Genomic DNA, 23,846 nt, shown 5'->3' on the forward strand with positions numbered 1-23,846 from the left:
ATGCCCAAATAACTCCCCATCCAGTTCAGCTACATTTGTATGAACTGAGGGATTTTGAAATGTGCAGGCTCCAAACCCATACGAGCTGTGTCCTTCTGGTCAGTGGGCTGAGGGGCTGTGGCCTGATCTTATCTGAGATGCTCCGAGATACTGTGTGAGGCTGTAGGTGGGAAGGCCCTCTGTTGCCCAAAACCACTGCTCTGTGTGTGTCAAAGGCCTACTGTTGCCATCATGATATATACTACTTTCCCTGGTTTTTTGACCAGCCTCTTAAGGAGAGATGAGGCCCTTGTGTACATTATTAGTTTTCTCACTGCAAAACCAGAATGATGTTATCACTTGGTTTATAACTGTGTCTTATTTATTTCTCTTTGCAGGATGTGGAGTAAATTTCACCAGCCCTAGAGGTCGTATTGTCTCCCCTAACTACCCTAGTCAGTATGATAACAACTTGAACTGCAGTTATATCATAGAACAGGGACCACAATCACTGGTGGTCCTAGAGTTCGAGACTTTCCACTTGGAAGGTAACTGGTTCTTCATCATTTCAGTATATACTATGAAGTGTAACTTCTTACTTGAAAACATACAAGTGTTCTATCATGGAAAATGGTTGATGGTTTAATTTGCTGGTCCATTCTAAACATCATTTACAGAGATAGTTTCTATGGTTCAGTTTTGTGTCACTGAAGGCTTCTAGAAGGGGGTAGATCGATGTCATCTGTTGAATATCTTACAGCATGAAGCTTGGAATTTGCCAGGTGGTTGGAGTATAAGAGTGATTGTGGCCAATTTGGCTGTCTGTTCCTGCCTTCTTTTTGCCATTGAGTCTTAGAATATTTTTGATCTTAGGCCAGCTATTTTGCTTTTCAGTGCTTCTGTTTCCTTAACTGATAAAATGGTTATAAATATACTTGGGTGTTATACAGGGATGTGTGAACATATAAGTGTGAAACTAAGTGAAAGACTACAGTAACTGAAAATCTATAAAAGTTGTTACCCTGGCGTGAATGGCAAAACTTTCCCATCTCATTTTTATGGGTGGACATGTCATGATAACACAGAGGGAATCAGTATGACCAAACTACTTGGGTGGCATCACATATTTCGAGGCCATCTTAATTTGCTTCCCTTGAAGCAACCTAGATAAAAGGATTTTTTAGTAGCTTGTTACTAAGATGGTGTGTGTAGTTTGAATTTTTCTTCAGATCAAATAATAAAGTCAGAAAATAGGCTTATTTTCTTTTGGTTTTAAGTTTTCAAATGGTAATTCAAAAGTATTCTGGTACAAACTTAAATCAGGTCTGAGACAAAGATTTGATTTGATTATGATTTTATCTAAGACTTTTTTTTCATCCTCTAATACAAACTGCTACTTCAAGAATTTTTTAAATGAAATGTAAACCACATAAATTACAAAATTTCTTCATGTAGAAGGCATTATTATTCAGCAGACACACTAAGCATTAGGCTGAACCAGACGATGCTGATTTTGACACCTCAGTGAGTACATTACTGATCTGTATTCTGTCTGTGCATTCAGTTAATTTATAAATGGATTCAAGCTTTTATTATCAAGAGGGTTAAAGCAAAGAGGTAAGTGATACAGATGTAATAATAAACACAGACCTAAATAATTACTAAAAATATTCTATTTGTTGCAGGATAATTTGTTCCTTTACTGTTATAGGCTTCCTTAGGCTATACAAACTCAAAGTCCTTAGTCACATGAAATAAAAGAACTTTGGATATGAGCTAAAGGGCATCCGGTTATAAAAGAAGAAGTATAAAACTCTCCAGTAGTTGCTTATTAATATTTTTTTAAAAAATCCTAAAATACAACCCTGTAGCAAAGAGGAATTGCCTGGATTTAAATTGGAAAGACGACTGAAATCACCATCTTGCAAACTACCATGCAGAAGTGAAAACTTATTCAGTAGTTTCACTGAATATGTTTAGCACATGTGCCTATGGCTTTCCAGTGTGAACCCCCTTCGTTCATCTGCAAAGGCAGGACAATGTTTGGGAACATCTGTTAAAAACATTTCTAGCTATTCCATATGCCAGCAAGCATTGCACCTGCTTAGATTGTTGCTGAGTGTGGCCTTCAAAACCTTAACCACACTGGTACAGATGGGGTTTTTAAAGCTTAGCTACATGTCCAGTTAACATAATTTACTACCTATTTGACCTCTCAAAAGAAATTCAATTTTTTTTTTCATGGTTTTTTAGTAATGAAATTAAGTGTCTAAAATAATGCCTGCAAGGCATATATATCTCATTGATTTTAACTGGTTGAAGTATCTTTTCCAGAAGATTAGAAAGCAGAAGGTAATTGGCTACAGTGCAGTGACATATTGGTACAAAATTGAATGACTTCATGGAGTAGTCACAGATCTCTGCTGTAGAGTAGTTATGTTTTAAATTATGATGAGGTGCCTGTTCTGATATAAAGAATGACTCCAAATGAGTCGGTTAAAGCAGAGCAGTGATACAATGTCAGTATTTTGAACTAAATGAACATGACATGCATGTACTACATATTAAGTACGTATTAAGCCATAAATATAGCAAGTAATAGAGCAAGAGAGAACTGGAGGAAACTGCGTTTGTTGATTTTGTGATCAAAATTTAATCTAAATTTGCTGTGATAAAAACAAAAAATTATTTTTATCTGACTTCATGGCCCTGAAAATAAACATCTGATTTAGATTATCATCTAGATGTATGTCCTCCTATAGTGAAGTGAAAAAGATAGTGCTTTAAACTGAAAACTAAATGTACCTTACAAGCAGAATGAATTGCCTTCTGAAGGCCTCCCTCACTCTCTTTACCCATTGACTATTACAGGCAGCCACAGACAATAGCTTGCACAAAATACTTAAGATGTAGGCAGCAAAACACAGGCAACATCAACCCTACAAAAGGAGTCGGACTTAGTCTCTGTAATTTCCTTGCAGTCTGAAGAATGTCTCTTCCTTTGCCAAACTGAATACTGATACAGAACCTCTTTTGATTTGCCCTTTCCATGAAGTTGCATAGGTTGCCACTTTTGTCTTGTAGTACCACCTGCATTGTTGTATTTGGTTATTTTATAAAGAACCAATCAAATGCGGGTTAGTGTGTTTTCTCAGCCCCACTTTTGTGACAGTGATAAATGTTGTCTTCCATTTGTCCTCACTCCTTGGATCAAAGGTCTACACAAATCTAACATATTAGAATTAGTAAAAAAAACCCTTCTCTATCTTAGTAGACTTACTAAGAAATAATTAATCACATCCATTTTTTGTTAATAAGCTTTATTCAGATGAACATGTCTACAAATACACCTCTAGGACAGCTACAGTAATGTATTATTAAATGGCTGTAATATTCTTCAAGTGAGTATAACATCCAATAAAGTCTGAATTCCTAATCATAGAAAATTAGGGGAAGTGGATGGGGGCTTCCTGCAATATCTGCTTTTAGAATTCTGTAGTATTTATACTCTGTCCATACAAAACAAGTCCATTGTGTTGATACCATGTCAACCTGAAAAATGTTTTAATAACTTTTTTTTTTTTTTTAAACATGCAGCTGTAATTTTGCAGTCTAGGATAGGGTCACAACTTTGTTTTGGAGTCTTCTCTATCTGCTTTCTCAGTTGTTACTAGGCAATTCAGAAAGTAGACAAGTGTTGCAATAGATTATTTTGAAAGAGGATATATATATGCATATATATATATATATGTGAAAGACTTGTAATTCCTTGCTTTCAAAATAATATCTTGTGCTATGGAGCTGGTTAATATGTCACACAGGAGTATATATCTGTGTAATACTTCTCCTACATTAGTAATTACTAATTGTGTTACCAGAAGCTACAGTTGTGCATCAAAACCTCATTATTTTAAGTTTTGCAAACTTTAAACACAAAGACAGGTTCTACCTAATACAAAATGAAACAGAATCTATAACTATAGACAGATGGAATGAGGACATTATTATTAGTTATCAAATAGTTAGGGGCCCAAATTTGGTCAAGGATTTTGTGCAAGCATCATATCAAATAAATGATTTTGTGGAAAATAATGAAACTGGACAGAAATTTCTGCTAAATGAAAAGAAGGCAACACAAAAGCATATTTCAAAATGAAATGTAAGGACAACTGAAGCTCTTATCATGTGAACCTTGGAGGCAGGAGTCAATGTATCAATGCTGAGCAGTACCAAGAGATGATAAATAGAGTTCAGACAGATAACAAAAGGCCTTGAAAGCAAATACACGCAGCAATTCAAAGAAAGAGAGATGTGTTCATAACATCAGGCCAAATAATTGATCTCTCCAGCAGCATCTGGAAGAAATATTGTCAAGGCTAGGGGAAGGAATGGTACAATATCCATGTTGGAAAAATAACTGTTTCTTGGATGAGAGTCATAGCTATGTGAAAGCATAGGAAAGAGTTTATCTTAAAGATAATAACTGGAAACACTTGACCATATTTACATCTAGCCTGGATGTGAAGACCTAGAGAGATCCAAATCATAGACATGGACCTAATGAAGTCCAGCAAAATTATGAGACTGTAAAGAAAGCAGATACAAGGGAAGACTTGAGAGGGGAAAGAAGTCTCTCCTATTGAATGGTTCTGTTGAGAGACAGAAATAAGATTTCAGTCTGAACAGAAAGAGGCCTGGAGGAGGGACACAGACTTAAGAGGTCATCAGCATAGAGATAGTGGTTGCATTTGTCCTTGTAAATGACATTATACAGAGCTAATGTGGAGATCACAAAGTCATAGAATAGTTTGGGTTAGAAGAGACCTTCAAAGGTCATCTAGTCCCACCCCCCTACAATGAGCAGGGACATCTTCAACTAGATCAGGTTGCTCAGAGCCCCGTCCAGCCTGGCCTTGAATGTCTCCAGGGATGGGGCATCTGCCACCTCTCTGGGCAACCTGTGCCAGTGTTTCACCACCCTCATTGTAAAAATTTCTTCCTCGTGTCTAGCCTGAATCTCTTCTCTTTTAGTTTGAAACCATTACCCCCTGTCTTATTATAACAGGCCCTGCTAAAAACTCCATCCCCTTCCTTCTCTTAGGCTTCTTTTAAGTACGGAAAGGCTGAAATAAGGTCTCCCCAGAGCGTCCTCTTCTCCAGGCTGAACAACCCCAACTCTCTCAGCCTGTCCTCACAGGAGAGATGTTCCAGCCCTCGGATCATTTTGGCGGTCTCCTCTGGCCCCTCTCTAACAGGTCCATGTCTTTCCTGTATTGAGGGCTCCAGGGCTGGATGCAGGACTCCGAGTCAGAGTAGAGGGGAGCAGAGGGGCAGAGTCACCTCCCTGGACCTGCTGGCCATGCTTCTTTTGATGTAGCCCAAGATAAGATTAAAAAGAGATAAAGAGAAAAAGACATGAGAGGAGATGTCTCATTGAAACCTCATGGATGAATTGGAAGAGAGAATACAGTAATACCAGAAGGATAAGCAAAAGCTCTTAATAGATAAGGCTTTATGAAGGAAAACAGTGCTAGCTATGTGGAAAGTGCCTGGCTGCTCAAAGAGAATGTGGGTCTGACATCTGACTAAGAAAAGATCTCTGGAGACTTGTGAAAGCTGTTCCATGGTAGCACAAGGGACAGAAATTATTCTAGAAAAGATCTAACATGATAGAATTAGAGGAAATAAACCACAGAGAAGAATCACTGATGATGTGCTCAGTATGTGTGGAGGCTGGAAGTATGACATAAAGAGGCAGAATAGAGGAATCTGAGGCTGAGGATTATTTACAGAATAATGTGTTTTGGTATGGTGGGAAATTAAGTAAAAGTGTAAACAAGAGAATGAGTTACAAGATAGAGATCAAAGAATCATCAGTCCTGCCAGGATTCAGGAGTCATAAATTATATTGGCCCAAATAATGAGGATTCAAAGGTAGAAATTAAGCCTTTTGCTCAAAATGCTACTTCCACCATCTTATTCTTTCCAGTGCAGCAGTTCGAAACAATTTGTGACAGGTAAAGCGGGCATTTGCTTTGCTGAGAAATCTGTTTCACTTTACACCTTTCTCCAAAGTCTTTTCAGAAAAGGACCTTAGTTTCTTTCTCAAATATTTTCCCTTCTGAATTGTCACTTGTCTCCATTTATTTTTTTTCATTTCTTTGTATTTTAAAATTCATTATGTTTTTTAATTGTATCACATTATCAAGTATTCTCATAATAGGGTAGGACATTAAGGACTTTATTAATTAATTATTTTATTAACAGTGTAATCAGCTATCTGTTGTGGCTGGTTGTTTTCAGCTTAGTTACTCTTATCAGAGTCAGACAAGCACCATATTTCCCTATTGGCATAATTGTAAAGCATTTTAGAAGACATTGTCTTATTGAGAGAGAAAGAATTTTAAAATTAAAACTCAAGAGAGGATCTAAAATATATCTGACTGCTGGGATCACTCTGTTGTTCTTGTGACACAGAATTATTACTCCATTCCTATTGTCATCCTGTTCAATATGAGTCATCCTGTTTCCTACAACACTAGGAAGCAGCTTGTTTTGCCTGAATGATTTTCGGGAATCACTCCGCTGTAAGCAGTGGGCTCAGTGTCTCTCCTGTTAAATTTAGATAATTCCTTACTAATCCTTTGCAGGTTAAGTAACTGCCCCATTGTTGCTAACAGATTGCTAGACATGATAACTTAACCTCAGTAAACATGTGACAACCCAGCTTCCACTATGCTTGAAAAAGAGAAGAAGAATTATGCCATTATTAAGAAAAAGAGAAAGAAAACATCAAGTTGTTCTATAAGCATAACAACTAATGAAGCTCATTTTTCAGTAAATGTGTGCTGTGTTTTTCATTAATGGCATTAATCCAGCTTTCTTGCATTATCCATGTGGCTCCCTTCTTTTTCCCACATGATACTAAACCTCTCTAGCTCCCATCATACAACTCTTGGTGGTACCACCCTGGGTACCACCAGCTTTTCCCCATCCTTATTGTTCCTGTCTGGGCAGGGCGTTGGTGACGTGGCTTTGAGCTCCCAGCATTGGCTGGTGCTCACAGGTCTCTGCCCCAACTCACAGCCTTGACACTGAAAGCACAGCTTGTCCTTCTTTTGGGACATTCCTCTGGCACTCTAACGCAGCTACTGACCTTCATGAAATTTATGTGAACTCAATACATTTGAGACCTCTCAGCTGAATTTGGTTGCAAGTGGTGAGGTGGCTAGGAAGTCAGGAAGGTAGAGCATGCAGTCAGGATGGCTCATTGCTCCAGGAACCTGACTGCAAATGAGAAAATAAAAAGCAATGGGGAAAAAAATCGTAGAATGCTACATTCTCCATTTCTGTGTTTCTTAGTGCTTCTGAATGGGCAGCTTCTCATCCTTGTATCTGCACCAATTTGCCCCCTAAAGCAGATTGCACTTGAAATTCATTGGCTTTTTTTCCTATTGCTCAGTCATCTCCAAATCTCCACTGACTGCCACAGTTATAGCATCTCACTGGCAAACTGTGAGATTAAATTTACCTTTTTTTGCCTTCTGAGTCAAGCTGAAGAATCTGGGTTTAGTACTCCAAAGTTTGAGGGAATTCAGAAAGAAATAAGCCAGCTCTGAAACATGTTAGTGCATGGACTATTTTTATATTTTCCCAAATTCTCATGTTTAATGATGTAAAATTCCCTGCACTGAGTGCTGACTTCCACATTAGGGGAAAGAAATATGAGGTAGTTGGTTGCCTGTAACAAAAGGTGCATTGCTTTGATCTGCCTTTGTTCCTCTCATCTCCTCATAGATGGTGTTCACTCAACTATGAACTTCCAAGAACTCAAGGAGCCTGGAGCATTTTCCAGATGATAGAATGTGTTGAATGAGACTAGTCTCATGTCTTATATACAAAGTCTCCTTGCCTTTTTCTGCATGTTAAAAATCGACATTCCTGGAATGGAAAATAATATAAAATGTAATTCTTATCCTGTGTGAGGTTTATGTACTTGCAGCTCAGCAAATCACATAGAAAATATGCTGCTTACACTTCTGCATTATGTGTCCATGCAGCCCCAGCACTCTCGAGCAGAATTTGTGTTTATGATGGAGTGAGCATCTTCAGTGGGACCAGGGTTACCCCACATCCTCTCATCACGCTCTGCGGTAACGAGCTCCCTGCTCCAGTCAGCGTCTTCGGACCTATGCTGCTCAACTTCTACACCGACTCTCACATTGCCGGCTTTGGATTCCAGGCGAGATTCAGAGCATTTGGTGAGTAGCCACTGTCCTTTGCTTTAGGCGGCAGAAATGTTACAGCTGGATAATGGCTCAGTGTAGGAAATGTACCTCATGTTGGGAATACTGCAGATGGATTCAGATGGTTCATATTCCCTCTGCACTTGCCCAAAAAAGCCCTCAGGACCAGGACATGGGACTGCTTGGTGCGCTTTGTCACTGACTGATGTGTTGTCTCACAGTTCTCACTTCAAGACGCTACATGAGACCAAGTCGGAAACTGAAAAACTTTTCCTTTGCTGTAGAAAAGAAATGCAACCCATTTTGGCAGAGTTTTTGTTGGTTTTTTTTGGGGGGGTGGTATTGTTTGGTTGGTTGGTTTTTAATAATGTTTAAGGAGACACACATTACCGGTTTATTTAACTGAGGTCATTTAGAAGATTTGATCACTTACAAGAGAATGATTCTCAGTTATATTAAAACTATATTATGCAACATGGGAACCAGAATAGGATCTTTAAATGGATCTAGCTATGTGTCTCCATTTGGTTACCCTCTTGCAGTGCTAGGTATTAATGTAAATAAAAATGGGGATCTAGATATACTTTTTATTTTTTAATAAATATTTTCACCAAAACTTTTTGTCATTCACATGACAACACTTTCATTTTAAAGAGGAAATATATATTAGAAAAAGAAGTTTCCAACTGAGTTTAGAATGTACATCTGCACAAATATAAATATCCCAAAAGATTAATTTTATTTCAAAACAAATTTTAATATTTTCTGGGTTTAACTGGTAGAGACAGTACTTTGACTTTTGAAAGCTATTTCATTTTCTAACTTCAGAGAAAATGTGAGTTCTTAACTTTGGTATTTCTCTTAATACATTCCTCATGTTCAAAGCCACAGCAAAAAGCATAAGGCCAAATTCTTCATATAAAATGAATGGCCTGATACAGATAAGACAGAGGGAACGGCACTCAGAAACGACAATGTGCAGTTACTCATGGAAAAGACCTTCATAACTCCCTCAAGTCAGTTGCTGCTATCTGACTTCTGACATTTGAGAAAGATGACTGCAGCCTTATTATCTTCTTGCTGTATACAAAGCAGATTCTAGCAATTAACATTCCTCTTCCCTTTAGTTGTGTTGTTTGCTGGGAAAAAAAAAAAAAAGAAAAGAAAAGAAAAGAAAAAGGCTTCCTTCTCCTATTGTAGAATAATGCTCATTCTTTATCCTCCTGGCTCCTGTCCTTTATCTGCCAGTGCGCCAGGCCGCCAGCTGAGGAGCCAGGGGCTCTGTGTCCAGCAGCACCCTGTATGGCACTGCCTTTGTTAAGGTGGTGGCCTGGGCAATGGCATGTCCTTTAAAACATGAAATGCTGCATGTGGCTTTGAGCCATTTATCAACAGGATGCAGGGAAACGTTTGGGGTTTTCTTGGTTTTTTATTTGTTTGGTTTTGGTTTTTTTCCAAGTTAAGATCATAAAATAAAGGCGGAAACTAACAATGGAGATTAGAGTTGCTTTTATAATAGCTTTTGTTCCCTCAAGCACTGAAGCTGGAACAAACATTAGCCACACACTGGCCTCATCAGCACCCATGGTGTGAAACCCTGAGAAGCCAAGCAGTGCCTTTAGTTCTCAGCTGCAGAATTTGACTGTCCCCTCAGCCAGAGAACAAGGACACAGCCCTCCAGCTCAGCCACCCCCACTGCTGGTACATCCCAGCACAAGGTGAGGTGGGGAACAGTCCCCAGCATTAGTGATACCTGGGGACTCCTCTCTGAATTTCTGCACAGAACAAATGCTACAGTAATGCCCCAGCCCTGCTGGGGGTGGAGAGATGGTGAGGCTTTGCGTACCGTTATTCCTGAAAAGTCAGGGGCAGGGCTATGTGTGCAATTGTGGCTGCTTTTGTGTCACTGCCAAACTTTCAGAGGCTTCCATGGGGCCAGGGGTTGGATGAGGGAATGTCTTTGGCCACACATCAACCAGGTTTCTCTGGGCAAGCTAGAATAGGTGCAGAGCTCCTCCAGACACACCATCCTCACACTGCTGCATGGGGCAGCCACCTCATCCTGCTGCTCACTGCTCCTACTGAGGCACACATGAAATCAGGCTCAGTCTTTGCACAAACACAGAGACATTGACATTTGGTATGGACTTGAAACAACCTATTGCTTCAATACTGACTGGTCTTCCACTGCAGACCACAACATGATGGACATCTCCACATTTAACAGTTCTAGGCATGACAGTGAAGACTGCTCTTATTTATCAAGGGCTTTTCTTTCCTTATGGCTAAACTCCTGCAAGAAATAGGAGAATTAGGACCAAGCTGGTATTCAGACATTAATCACTCTTTTTTCTGTTTCCCCTGCAGCTTGTGGTGGCATTTTCAGTGGCCCTGTCGGTGTTATCAGCAGTCCAGCCCATTCAGTCCTTGATTACCACAACAACATGAACTGCTCATATTACATCACAGTCGGAAACAGCAAAGTAGTGGCCCTCAAGTATGTAATCCAAGTTCAACTTGTCATCAAGAGGACAGGTTGTTCTCTGAATCCAGTTAAAGACAGCAATTATTGACAATGTTCTCCCTGTCTTTCCTTTTCCAAGGGGAAAGCTGAACTAAAATGAGAAATGGCTACTGAAGCCACCTTTATCAACCTCAGGCTCCCCTTACATCTTTCTCTGTAACTCGTTATTTGCAAAACATCACCACAATTTTGACTTCCCACTTTGGTCACCAAAAGGACTAAGAAGCTGTAAAAACGCAGCTGATGCTTTTAGTTAAATGCTATCAGCCTTGGAGGAGTTCTGAGACTCCTGTGAGTTGATGTAAGAAAAAAATAATTATTTTAGAAGGCTGGTACTCACTTTACACCCCAAGTAATAATACCTATCCAGAAAGAGTGGACTTCTGAGTGTGCGCTGCCTTGCCTTAAAGAGGGGTATGGCTGCCACAAGATCTTGGCACTGAGAAATGAAAAGATGGATACATTCTTCTGTCACATATATGCTGATCGTGAATTAAGAGAACATTTCACAATAAAGCCAAAGACCCAGCTAGTCTGCAGTCTCAGCCTGCATTTTGTATGCCTCTCACGCGGCCCAAGGAAATTGCAGGCTGAGCAATTTGCACAAGTGAGAGTGAGTGTGTTTGCACAGGGGGATCTGCTGCTTCCCAGAAAGCCGAGGTGTGCTGACAGCTTGCCTTGCCAGAGGCCCAGGGGGTGAGGTTCACTATTTCTTGGAGGCTGGTTGACTGGAGGGTTTTGCCATGCAATTAATAGTGCTGCTCACTTGTTTCTTAGGAGAAATGTTTTGTGGTATCTGTCTGTGTATGGCTGTGGCTATTGCTATTGTTTGGACCTGTCCTCAAGCACTAAAAATGTACATAACACTGGAATAGAAATGAAAATACAATACATAAAGCTCCAACTGTATTTTACAGATTCAACAGCTTCCAGCTTGAAATATCTCCCTCCTGCTACAAGGATTATGTGGCTGTATATGACGGCTCAGACACCCACGCTCCCCTCCTTGGGAAATTCTGTGGTGCAGAACTACCTCCGAATATTAAGAGCTCCAGTAATAACTTGTTCCTGGTGTTTACTACTGACTTCTTTGGAGCAGACAGGGGATGGAAAGCATCTTTCAGAGAGACATTAGGTAAGACTATGATCAGACTCGTAACCCCAAGAATCTGCTAGTAAGTAATTTCCTCTGGGGAGAAGCAGTTATGGTCTCACTCACTAGGGGTGCTGGAAGCAGAAAAGAGTTTCTGATTTTGTCAAAATTGATTGAACTAAGGTTATTTACCTTACACTTACAGGTGTCTCTTTTGGACGAAATCTGGCAAAGCTTGAGAACTCTTGTAGTCAAAGGCTGGTGGTGCCCTAAAGATGCCTCCTTTCCACCCATTCTCCATTTCTAGCTCTTCGCAGTTCACTGCTCACCTTTTTAAAAACCTAAAGTGTTAAGATAAGTTAAGATGGATGTTTCCCTCAGGGACCACTGTGCTGAGCTCTGCTGATTTTGTGGATCAGTCTGGTTAGAGGGCCACAACATAAATGGCATCGTAGTGAGAAGGCTCTGGGTGTTTAATGGTTTGATGGACACAAGAGTCAGGGGCAAAGCTTGATTATTGCCTTAAAAAAGCTTTAAACTCAGTAGTCTGTTTTTAAGATCAAGCTGTAAAAGGAATTTTTTACCATTTTGTAACACCTGAATTGTTTAGAGATGATAACAAATGATTATTACATGTAAATTGCTTTCATGTCATCCCTACTAGTTCCCTGTGTAATTAATTCACTGTTTTTGTGATCTAAAAAGAAGTAATTGTCCGTTTACAAAGCTGGCACTCAGACAGTTCAGAATGAAAGGCCTTTGTGGCAAAACAAACATAGTCTTCTGCTGAGTCATTGAATCCCCTCCCAACCCCTAGCCAGTGACTTTCTCATTTGATACAATCTGAGAAAGTATTTACAGATTAGGAAAATAACTGGTTCTATGGGCTTTGCCAATAAAAATATTCCCACAGAACCTCATGGTCATTACTATTATTAACTCTTCTTTTGCTTCACTCTAAGTAATTGCTACAAGAATCTTTAAGACCATTTTTGTTGACTGTTATTTCAAGTAAAATAATGTTGCTTCACGTGTTGCTGTCCTTAAACCGTTAGGTACCAGCTGTCAGAGATCCCCCACAGCCTGGGTTCCTGTTTCCAGGCTGAGATCATCAGGAACTCCCCAAGCTCTTGCTCTTCCTGTTGGCATACAGTCAATTTCTCTAGCCACTGACTTTAGATTTATTTCTGCAACTTGCCAGAGATTCTGCTTAAGCACATAACAGAACACAAGCCAAGCTCTTCAAGTCAGTACCATGCCTGATAATTTCCTAGACTGAGGCAAAGCCTTTTATAAATAAACTGTGACATCTATTAGGCTAAATTTTGGAGGGACATTCCTGCAGGCTCCCCAGGAAAGGGAGATTGTGATGTCGCAGGAGTTACTCAGGAGCAATGGATTTGCAAGTTGGAAAAGATGGGCATGCGGAGATGTGGGTTGTGTGATGAAGGGCCTGTGGTGGTGAAATGCTTAATGGCAGGTCTGCTTTCTCTGCTGTGGGAAGGAAGCCACAGGGACTAAACCACACAGCCATTAGGAAGGATCCTGACAGTCCCATGCTAGTACAGAATGGCCAAAAAGTAGAAAAGGGTATTATAAAAGGAAAACATGAGTCACAGTCCTATAACTGTTTCCAGCTTGACTTGTCTAAAAAGTAGAGCCAGGAAAATCTGTGACACATCTTTGTACTATGAGGTCTGAGATTCTGCTTCAAATGATAGAAAATAAAACCATGAAGATCTAAAAGCCTGTTATTCTGAATAGTGCTTTAGAGAAGCTCCCTCATGTCTGTCAATAGATAAAACCCATGTGGTTTTGTAAGAGTGCAAATGCAATCAGATGACAATTTATAATGATAAATCCGTTGGATAAGGAAGATAGTATCTGCAGAGAAACAAGAAGCCTCATTCTCTGTTGGACGGCAATGAGCTCATTATTCTGTAGTTACCCTAGGGAAGCACAACTGGATAATGTAATTATTGCTCTCTTTTTAATGTTGTGAGTGACCCTGATTATGTATTGGAAAGAAGCAAGCAGAAACCGTACACCCATTTGTAGCAAACTAAACTATTTCCTTTCCTCACAAGCTCTTCCAATTTCTTTCCTAATTAGGCTTCTCTCAGTGGTACTGTCAAAATCCAGGGTTATCTGTTCTTTCTCTCTTGGGAATTTTATTAGGAGGGAGTCCATCTGATAACCATTGCAGTGGGAGGGAAGAGAGAAGATGAAGTAGGAAACTCACACCACCTTAGCAAGACTGACAGTATCCAGGCATTCAAAGAGTCAAACCCTGAAATTTCAGAAAAAAAATGCTCTGTTTTAATTGAAACAACTTGTTTGCATCACTGATCCTGCACCCACTAGAATATTGAAGGTCCCCCCCAGTTAGAAAAGGGATACTAACAGAAAGTATGAAATAGTATTAATTTGACAGTACAGTGACATTTCACCTGTCTTATCAAATGTCTTATTTCACCATGCTACTCCATGCGCTGTGCAATATGTTGTTAAGCGCACATTTCATAAGCTGCATTCTTTGTCATAACTGACTCTGTGATATGGTGTATTTGAGGCAGGGGAACGTAAGGCCCTCAGTGCAGTTCAGAGGGTTTATAATTTCACTATATCTGCTGCTAAGTTTGGATACTTATCAGCCTTATTTTTGGAATCACTGGATGTGCTCTCAGGCCAAGCTGGTGAACTGGGCTGACTGAAAGATCCCAGCCTGCTCCAAATGTTAGATTTGTGGAAATACAGACTCCTCGTACCTTAGTTACCACTGACCTTTTTTCTGCCTTTGTTTTCAGTCTGTGAAATGAGAATTATACCTCCTTTCCACAGCGAGCGTGTGCTCCTCTACACAATCAATAAAAGGATGAGGCAAGATAAATCAATACCAGCTTAAGGCATTTGGTTACATGAGATGTCTCTGTGAAGGAAGGAAAGCTAAGATCTCTCCCCAAAGAATGAGGTCTGCGTGTACCGAGCTTCTGACTCAGCCAAGGATCTCCTGATTATCTCTCTAGCTCTAAGAGGAGACCTGAGCTTTCCAGCTGACCCTGGCTGGCAGGGACAAAGCCTGCACATACCTCTGCCACCCCTGCTGTGATAGCAGGGACTTTGTACTTCGGTGATAAATGGAGCTTCTGCCTATTCCCATCCAGCAGTGGGGTGACCCTCTCACCCCAATTTGTGATCCCTCTGAGGCTTAGGATACAAAGGCTGAGAAGACATATAAGGGTTTGGGTTTTTTTCTTGTTTTTAAAGAGTCAGCAACCCCTGTTGGGAGATGTAGCTGTGACCTTACAGAACATAATTTCTGCTTGGCAGCTCTCTGTGCTTGTGTATGTAGCTCCATTGTCTCAGTAATGAAAAACATACCACATTCTAAACCATCGGAGAAGGATCCAGGGGTTTTCTGAAAAGCAGGTCTGCTCATGGGGGCTGTCTGAGGAAGCCACATGAATTTACAAGAAGCAAAGTGCTACACATGGTTAGATAAGTGGGTTGAGTCAGAAAGCTCTTCCTGTGCTTTTTTTGACATAATACAGGCAAAACTGGAGTTGGGACATTGAGGATGGTGGGATGGAGGAGGGCAGGAAGATTGCTTGCTTTTTCTCTACAGCCCTAAATCCTGCTTGACTTCAAGCTGTAGCCAGCTCTTTCCCCTCTCCTTTTTTTATACTCTTTCCCTTCTCCTTTTTTATACTATCTCTTGTGAGCGTGCAGTAGAAATTCACATTTATACGTTGTGAAAGAGCAGTATGGTGCACTGCATTAACACCAATGCTATTCTTTGTTTGAACTACAAGCTCATGGGCCATGATTCCACTTGCCCAGGCAGAATAAGACAACGATCTGCTGTCACAAAGAGATTACGATTTAAACACAAGATGAGGAAAACCAGATGGATATCAACACGCAAGAAGAATAGGGCTGCAACAATGAGGAAACGTGTTGTAGACTCTAAGGCAGAAGAAATGCCTCCAAAACCTTTGGCAACCATTAGGCTGCTGGAATGTGAAGTCCTTAAACACCCTGTCTTCTGCGTTGTCCTCAGTTTGCCCAGTTTTTCCCTCAAGGGTCCCTCCATCCTTTTTATTCAAATGAACATTTGTATTGAAAGAATATTAATCATTTTACATAGGAAAAAAAGAACATGAGCGAGCAGAGCGTAGAAGAAAAATAGCTGGAAAAAGGAATCTTCTCTGATATTCCAGAAAAATGCATTAATAGGTAATTTACATAAATAACCTAGTATGTATATAACAGATGATAATCTATATGCTTTTCTTCCTGACAAAATGATCTGTAACTTAACTGATAAATCACCTGGAGGTATCTGTCTGCCTTTATTCTATTAGCTGTGTATTGAATTACTCGTTTCCTGTTTAGAATACAATTCACTAAGTGCCTATCACTAATGGATTTATTGTTATGCTTTCCCTTAATGAAATTAAAGTGTACTTTTAAAAATGGATCCAGTAGAATTTTCACAGCATTTTTATGCTATTTTATTTTATCAACAACAAAAAAATGCTTAATATAGTTCTAAATCCAGTTCTGCCCTGCAAACGGAAACCTTAGCTCACTCTGTCTTCCATTTCTAGGTGCAGATTTTCAGCAGTGCTCAGCATGCTGAGTTCCTGCAGAATTTTTGTGTATGTGTTTGTTGGTTTGGTTTGGGTTTTTTTAATTGTTCAGAATTACTGAAAAAAAAAACCAGTTCTGAATGGGCAATATAAGGTGTAAAATATTGGTTTGGTTATTCTATTGCACAGGTCAGGGTTAGGTGTTCTTTTGTGAGTCATTTCTAAATTCTTAAACCACCAGCAGTAATTAATTGCACTGATTTATGTAAATAATGTAGCACCTGCTGTAGGAGGCACCAGGCACCTGCACTGACAACAGCAGTTACAGCCTGTTAGCTGGGAAAGGACTTGGCACAGCTGAATCTCAGGTTTCTTGCAAATTTTTCTCCGTCCAACAAAAAAAATCTTAGAAGAATGTATCTGTGACTGTGGCATGAGAACACTGTTACATTTTCTCATGCCTTTGGAAAAGCAGCAGTGCCTGGCAGAGATTTCACAGGCCATTAGGACCAATTTCCAGGTGTGTGCCTCAAGATATCCAACCTGAACTTAGAACTGGTGCTGCAGGGGGTCTAGCTGAGAAACACATTGCCTGAAATTCTCAGGTCTTCCTGTAAAAATTTCTTTGGGTTTTTGGTTCACACATTTTTTCAACAAATGTATTTACACATTAATATTACACATTTCAGATTCATTACATTGTCATGGCTTAACTATGATTAGCTTAGTCAAAGTAATGAATTAATTGCGGCTAATAATATATTTTCTTGATCTTATTATAGACTATGAAAATAAGAACATCCATAAGAAGCTTAGAATACATGTTCTTAAGTCTATTTCTAAATGTATTTTGGGGCTTAAATATAAAAGTATGCATCAGCTTGAAATCTGACTAAATTCAGAAAGCACTTGCAGTGTTGCAATACATCTCTTCAGTATCTCTGAAAAGAACACAACTGTTGAGCTAAGGGATAGTCTACAAATGCCTCTCAGAAATGTCAGTTATTTAATGTCTGTGACATTTCTTCTCCCAAAGCAAAATAAATAGAAGTAGTTTGCATACTAAAACTGGACAGACAAGAAGAGAGGTAGACATTTAAATAAGACATTTCTGACTGATCTGAAAAAATGAGGTAAAAAAATATTTTCAGACACAGTGATAAAATAGAACTTTGTCATGACTAAATGATTAAAAGCCAATGCGATATTCAGATTAAAGGCACTTCACACAGCTGTGGACGAACTCTCTGCTGGCATGAATTGTCTTAGCTTGTCTGAAGTTAATGACTTCTTCAGTTGAAAATCTGTACTCTGGTGCATACAAAGGGTGAGGAGACATTTCTGATTCACGCTGCAAGAGAGACCTGCAGGGGCCTGGGTGGCTGTGATGCCAACAAGTACTTTAATGCAGTATTAGAAAGTCTTAGAATGAGGCCAGACTACGTGTCTGCCTCTGATCTCCCAGACAAGCATCAAGGAGATGGACAGGATGGACACACATCACAGTTTTGCAGAACTAGGGCAGGCTTGGCACAGCACATGTCTGGACTGTCACATTTGGGATCAGCCAATAGTCTTAAAACTTAAGAACATGAACTTTGCCTGACTGCACTTGTGAAATCCTGCTAAAGCAGGAGACTGGGGCTTTACAGTCCTGAATGTCACTGCTGGTACCCTTGCCAGGCCATCAGACCAGCCAAAAAACCCTTTCTGCCTAACAGCTGGACTAAGGACTAAAAAGAGTCCTGTGCTTTCGGAAGTCTCCTCCTGAAATGTTGCAGGCCCTGTGGTCGGGGCTGGCACTGAAATCACAATGTCTGTGAGGCGATTGCCAAACACGGGAACAGCTCGGCTCAGCTTGCGAAGGTTTCTTAACCTACAGTATCATCCATGAGATAAAGTACGACTGCACAATTCCTCCCTCCAGCCCTGTGTCCTTCTGAGCCTTACTGTGTGAAGCCATGATCCAAACAAGCTATGAGCTGATTATTACAGCCACAATTAGCCTCCTCTGCACTGGAAAAAAAGATCCATCGCGAAAGAACATTAGTCTTGGAAGAGCCAATTTTTGCTTACTCTGATTTTTAGTTCAGATCAGTGAGAAGCCTGGAGTTCCCAGGGATGCTTCTAGGTGACACCAAATACAATTCAGAAATATGGGAGAGGACTTTCATTACTGTTCAAGCAGAACTGGAACAGTTCTTTGAACTTTGCTGCCTTCTAGTAGACATTTGTGGTGCTCATTTAGTAAGGAGGGAAGAGCAGCAAGATTAGTTTGTTATGGTTTGAAATGTCATTGGTTTCATGGTTTCTGATAGATTTAAAATTACTCGGCAGGCTCCCTTTTATTGCACCCATACCAGTATAAATGAACCTTACCCCTGGCTGTGCTTCAAAGGCAGGCAGCTTCAAAGATTCATCTTCATCTTCATTCCATATCTAGAGGATATAAATCTTAACTGTGAAACATTTGCTTGTTCTCCGCTGTAATTATATTTATTTGCCACAGGGAACCTTCAATTCCTTCTTTTCTGAATGGTCCTTCAGCTTTTTAGTTTCGTTAATGCTTCCCATCAAAAGCAATTAGTGATGACAGTGTGTGCCCTAGTTCTTCTGATAATTTGTGTTCTCTGGCAAGCTGTTTATGAGGAGGACAAGACTGCAATCTGATTTATGATGACCTTATGATTTTTACTTAAGAAACCAGAAACAAGTCAGCCATGCAGTTGGTCTATCTGCCCACAAATTGTTTTATGTTACATTTCTTATTATTTTTATCAAGTTTAGATTTTAATAGCTAAGAGTCTAGTCTATAAATTAAGCGGTTGGTTCTTCATTTACTTGTGGGTGTTCCCTTACCCTACACATCTTCATTAGTCTGTAACTTTTAGTGGCTGCAGTCAGATGTAATGTTGATCAGTACTGAAAAACACCAGGATAGATGGATTTTCCAACAAGAGCTGCTCTTTATTTGGCTTGATGCAGGTCTACTCGATATCTGGTTGGCTTCCAGTCTCACCATTATTTATAACATGCTGTCCTGCAAGCATTTGACTCAACCCCAGCTGAGCAGGCTAAGCATTGTGAAAGCCACTGATGAAACTTCATCTTTATTAACTGTAAATCATACTTTTAGTTATTTATCTCCCGTTAGATGCTATTACTGGCTATACTAGCTAGAATTAATCTTCTGATAATGAGAATATGGCCTGTTTCTCCCTCTGTCAGGTCCATTTTATGTGCTGTACATACACAGATTACCCACATCTGTATTTTGTGTCATCTGAGCTGTCTTTATAGCTGCAGAGCTAGCAGTGAAGTGCACCATTGCAAAGGTCCAGATGTTTGATATCCAACCGCACTGAGAACTTTCCTGTTGCATGGCTCTGTGGCAATTCTCCGATTCCTGTTGCAATGCTCTGACTGGCATCTCTGCAACTCTAAGCCTGAGAAGGGTGAAGGAGCTTTGCGAGGTATCTGACCCATATGTCACTCCAGATTCAGTATTGCAGGGCTGGATGGTCGGACTATGATTTATGCCAGGTGATTATCTGCTTAACGTTACATTTAGTAGATGGTGTCCAAAATGGTGAGCAGGGTATGGCTCCAATGTGATTGTTTCAGTGCAACTGAGTAAATCATGCAGAATGGTGAACCCAGAGAAAAATATAGCGAAACAGCACTCTGAGGGCCCAGGCACCCTCCTGTCTGACATTTTCCTCCTCCCTAGGCTATTTGTAAGAACATTATTTATTTCTTGCATTCCCCCCACTATTGTTCTCTGCTTCTGCAGTGGCACTGGAATGAATGCTAACACTTTTCCAAGTTTCTGACTTCATTAACAGCCCACAAAACTGGACTAGAGTCTATTAAATCCTGACTTTTTCACTTTGCAATAAGTTCCTTCTGTTCATTTTTAGTTATAGCAAAAGCTTAAATCTCGTGTTATCAAGATTTCGGTTTCAAGCAGATTTCTTTAGGGTGGGGTTTTTCCGGCTTGGGTTACTGGAGCAGGACAACATTTGACCTTAGTCACTCTGGTTTAACCATTACAGTCTTGCAAGACGGGGCTGTCTCCAACCCCGGGTTACTGACGCAATCCTGATACTTGGATGCTGATTTTTCACCAGAGCGATCTTTTGTAATACTGTAGCTCAAGGGGGGTGCAGTTTTATGTCACTGGAAATATATCAGTGTGTCAAGGTTAAGTCACTGTATGTCAGCCAGACAGGAATATTTTATACACACACATGAAATTCTGAAACTCGGCTCATGTTGCTTAGCCACAGCTGTAGCTTCTTTTATTATTTAATTCTCCTAAAAGGATTCGCTGTGGGAGACAATAGGCTGCTTGCAGTTACCGCTTTGCTCTGTGCAGTTTACCAAATCTTTCTCGGACTCAAAAGCAAGAGTATGAACCGTACTTTATTTGAATTCCTGAGTTAAATAAGCAGCCAGGAAACCCCATAAAGACCGAGGAAGGAAGCATAAAGTAAGCAAATTGACCAGATTTCAGTCCAATCTCTGGAAATCAAGCTACTAAAAAAAAAAAAAAAAGAGAGAGAAGCAAAAAAAAAAAATCCCTTCAGATAGTCTGTATTTTTTGCTTGTTTGTAATTAGATGCAATAAAATGGTTCTGGTCTTCTAATACTGCTTTTCTCCAAAACTAGTTTCTTGCAATGTGACCAAAACCATTATTGGGTTCAAATTTTCACAGTGAGGGATTTAGTTCTGTAAGTGGGATCCAAATGAAAAGCAGCCAGCTTTTCAGAGGGGTTCCCACCACACAAAATGCTTCCAGAAGTGAGTCCCTTTTAGCCAGATTCCTGAATATGAGGCTGCGTCCCAGCATCAGGCTGCCAAATTCAGTCCCCCCAGAGCAAGGCCATATTGCCAAAATGACTTCATTTTTAACGAGATTTTCAAAGTCAACAACCCAGTGCCCTCTACTGTCCAAGTACTCTTACTAGCAGATACGAATTACGCTACAAGGCCTTCTAACCATTATTCTTCTGTTTCATTTCCATCCCTTTTAGAAAATCTGTTGCTACATTTTGAAAGTGGATACTGATTTTATATTCAACAGAAGACATGAATCTTTCTTAATTCACTCTACCAAACCTAATCGTGATTTGTATCTGTTTAATGCTGTTTGTGTTGAAAGCCTTTTAATCATTCAGACAGTCCTTGTGAGACTGGACAGTAAAATTTTGTAGCACAGAAAAAAGCTGCTGACCTGACATTAAAGAGCTGAAGATCAAATAAATGCCAGGAATTGCTTTTAAAAAGCTTCTGCTTCTTCAACAGGACCTCAGAATGGCTGCGGTGGTTACCTGACAAATTCAGCTTATAGCTTTGGCTCTCCAGTCTCCAATGTAACCAGAAGATATGAGAAAAATCTGGACTGTGTGTGGATCATAACTGCACCTGTGAACAAACTGATCAACCTCACCTTCACTTCTTTTGGGCTTGAAGCACAGTCTGCTCGGACTTGCCGATACGATTATGTCAAAGTAAGAGAGCCGTGCATTTTAACAGGAAAATATCAGTGAGATACAATCCATTATCCTCTCCATGAGGCTAAAACTTATTTAATAGAAAATGGTCTTATGAAGAAATTAAATTCCTTAATATAATTACAGGGGGTTTTCAGTGGATTAGATTGCTACTCCAGATGACATCCTGCCTTTTTGGAAACCAATAAGAGTTTTAACATTGTTATGGGGACATGCTTCTGTTCTTAATACTGTCTATATAAATGAGTATTTATTTTGCACCATAGAAACAAACCAAAATCCAAGCACTTTGAAAATAACCATGCAGATTCATTACCATACAAAACTGCTTGAAAATAATTTATAAAATTTTGAATAAATCAATCTTGATGCTAAATCCTCACCTGTGAAATATATTTTCTTGGAGATGAGCATACAAAACATGGGACAGCAGAATGCTGTTAAACAAGATCCACCAAGAAGTGTTTTAAATTCTGTTGAGCATTAGAGATGCTCAGTGAAACTAGGCAAGAATTCTACATTTTGGTGAATGAAATCAACCTTTCTCATTGCAAAGCACTTTGAGATTATGTATAAAACCAAAATCAGAATGCTAAATTCAAATAGAATAAATTTTTGATAGATTTGCTGAGATGGGACCAGAATGTTCAGTAATGAGATTTACACTGTCCAGGAGAATTAGTTAATGTGGCAGTGAATAATTATAGTCATCAAGAAAATCCTATTAAAGCACAAGAGCACCTACCGTGCTTTCAAGTAAGAGAAATTGTAATGTCAGGAGGGGTCAGAGAACTTTATTTCTATTTATTTGTTGTGCCTAAAGTATTCATGGTTTATATGCTTTTCTTCTTTCAGCTTTATGACGGAGATAATGAAAACGCCAATTTAGCTGGCACGTTCTGTGGATCTACGGTGCCAGCTCCTTTTCTTTCTACCCGTAACTCATTGACTGTGAAATTTGTCACAGATAATTCTGTGGAGAGGGAGGGTTTCAATGTGACCTACACCACAGTGGATCGTAAGTATACATATACACATATGCATATATATTATTGTGACTTTTTTGTGGCAATACATATTTACATAATAAATCACAAAAATTTGTTCTAGATATAGAGCCTGGGAAGGTGCAAATACAATCCCTAGTACAGCTCTATGGAGCATCTACAAGTGAGCTAAAAGCAACCCTGCTAGACCCCCGTGCAGTTTGCATCGGTTTTGGCTGGTTGCGGGGTGGCTGTCAGTCTGGAGGGCAAAACAGGGAACACTCTACATACACTGTTAACAAATACTCTGATATTATAGGCAACAAACATTTATTTGAGTTTTACAACATACATTGACAAAGCATTAGCATGTGTTTTGCTTTTTTTTCTTTTAGAGAGTCACAGGTAAATACAAAAGTATATTGTCCAGTGGAGGTTTTCTCAAGAAATATTTTTCTCCAGTTGGAAAGGTTTTCAGTCTGTGATGCATTTATTACTATTTTACACAGGACTGTGTGGAGGAATATATAATGCAACTTCCACATCCCTGACTGCAATGTCTCCTAACTTCCCAAATGAATATCCACCATTTACTCTCTGCACTTGGGTCATTGATGCCCCCCCGCAGCAGCAAGTCAGGGTGGTGGTAGAGACCTTCCGCCTCCATGCCAGCCAGGACTGCTCTCAAAACTACCTAGAGCTACAGGACTCGCCAACAGTAAGAAATTCATGGTTGATTGCATTCCCCATTCACACTCAGCTCCCTTCACCCCTTGTAAAGAGAGGAGAAGCCCAACATTTGGTAGTAGATTAGTTGATGACTCTGTGTGAGGGGCACATTCGAAGCATTATGCACTGTGTCCCACTCAAGTTGTGTTAACTGGCACACAGGCTTCATGGAAGAACATT

The 23,846-nt window shown here is 39.8% G+C and overlaps 1 protein-coding gene across 1 annotated transcript in view; it reads left to right on the plus strand.

Annotated features, from left to right (window-relative positions):
• Positions 1 to 23,846, plus strand: part of CUBN (cubilin) — a 143,336-nt gene that overhangs the window by 114,935 nt on the left and 4,555 nt on the right. Inside the window, 7 exon segments of the mRNA XM_065628711.1 lie at positions 378 to 527; positions 8,040 to 8,240; positions 10,593 to 10,722; positions 11,667 to 11,884; positions 21,743 to 21,948; positions 22,807 to 22,969; positions 23,447 to 23,655. Coding sequence (XP_065484783.1) covers positions 378 to 527; positions 8,040 to 8,240; positions 10,593 to 10,722; positions 11,667 to 11,884; positions 21,743 to 21,948; positions 22,807 to 22,969; positions 23,447 to 23,655 — 1,277 coding nt within the window.

The sequence above is a fragment of the Caloenas nicobarica genome, chromosome 2 (assembly GCF_036013445.1).
Source record: "Caloenas nicobarica isolate bCalNic1 chromosome 2, bCalNic1.hap1, whole genome shotgun sequence".
NCBI lineage: Eukaryota > Metazoa > Chordata > Aves > Columbiformes > Columbidae > Caloenas > Caloenas nicobarica.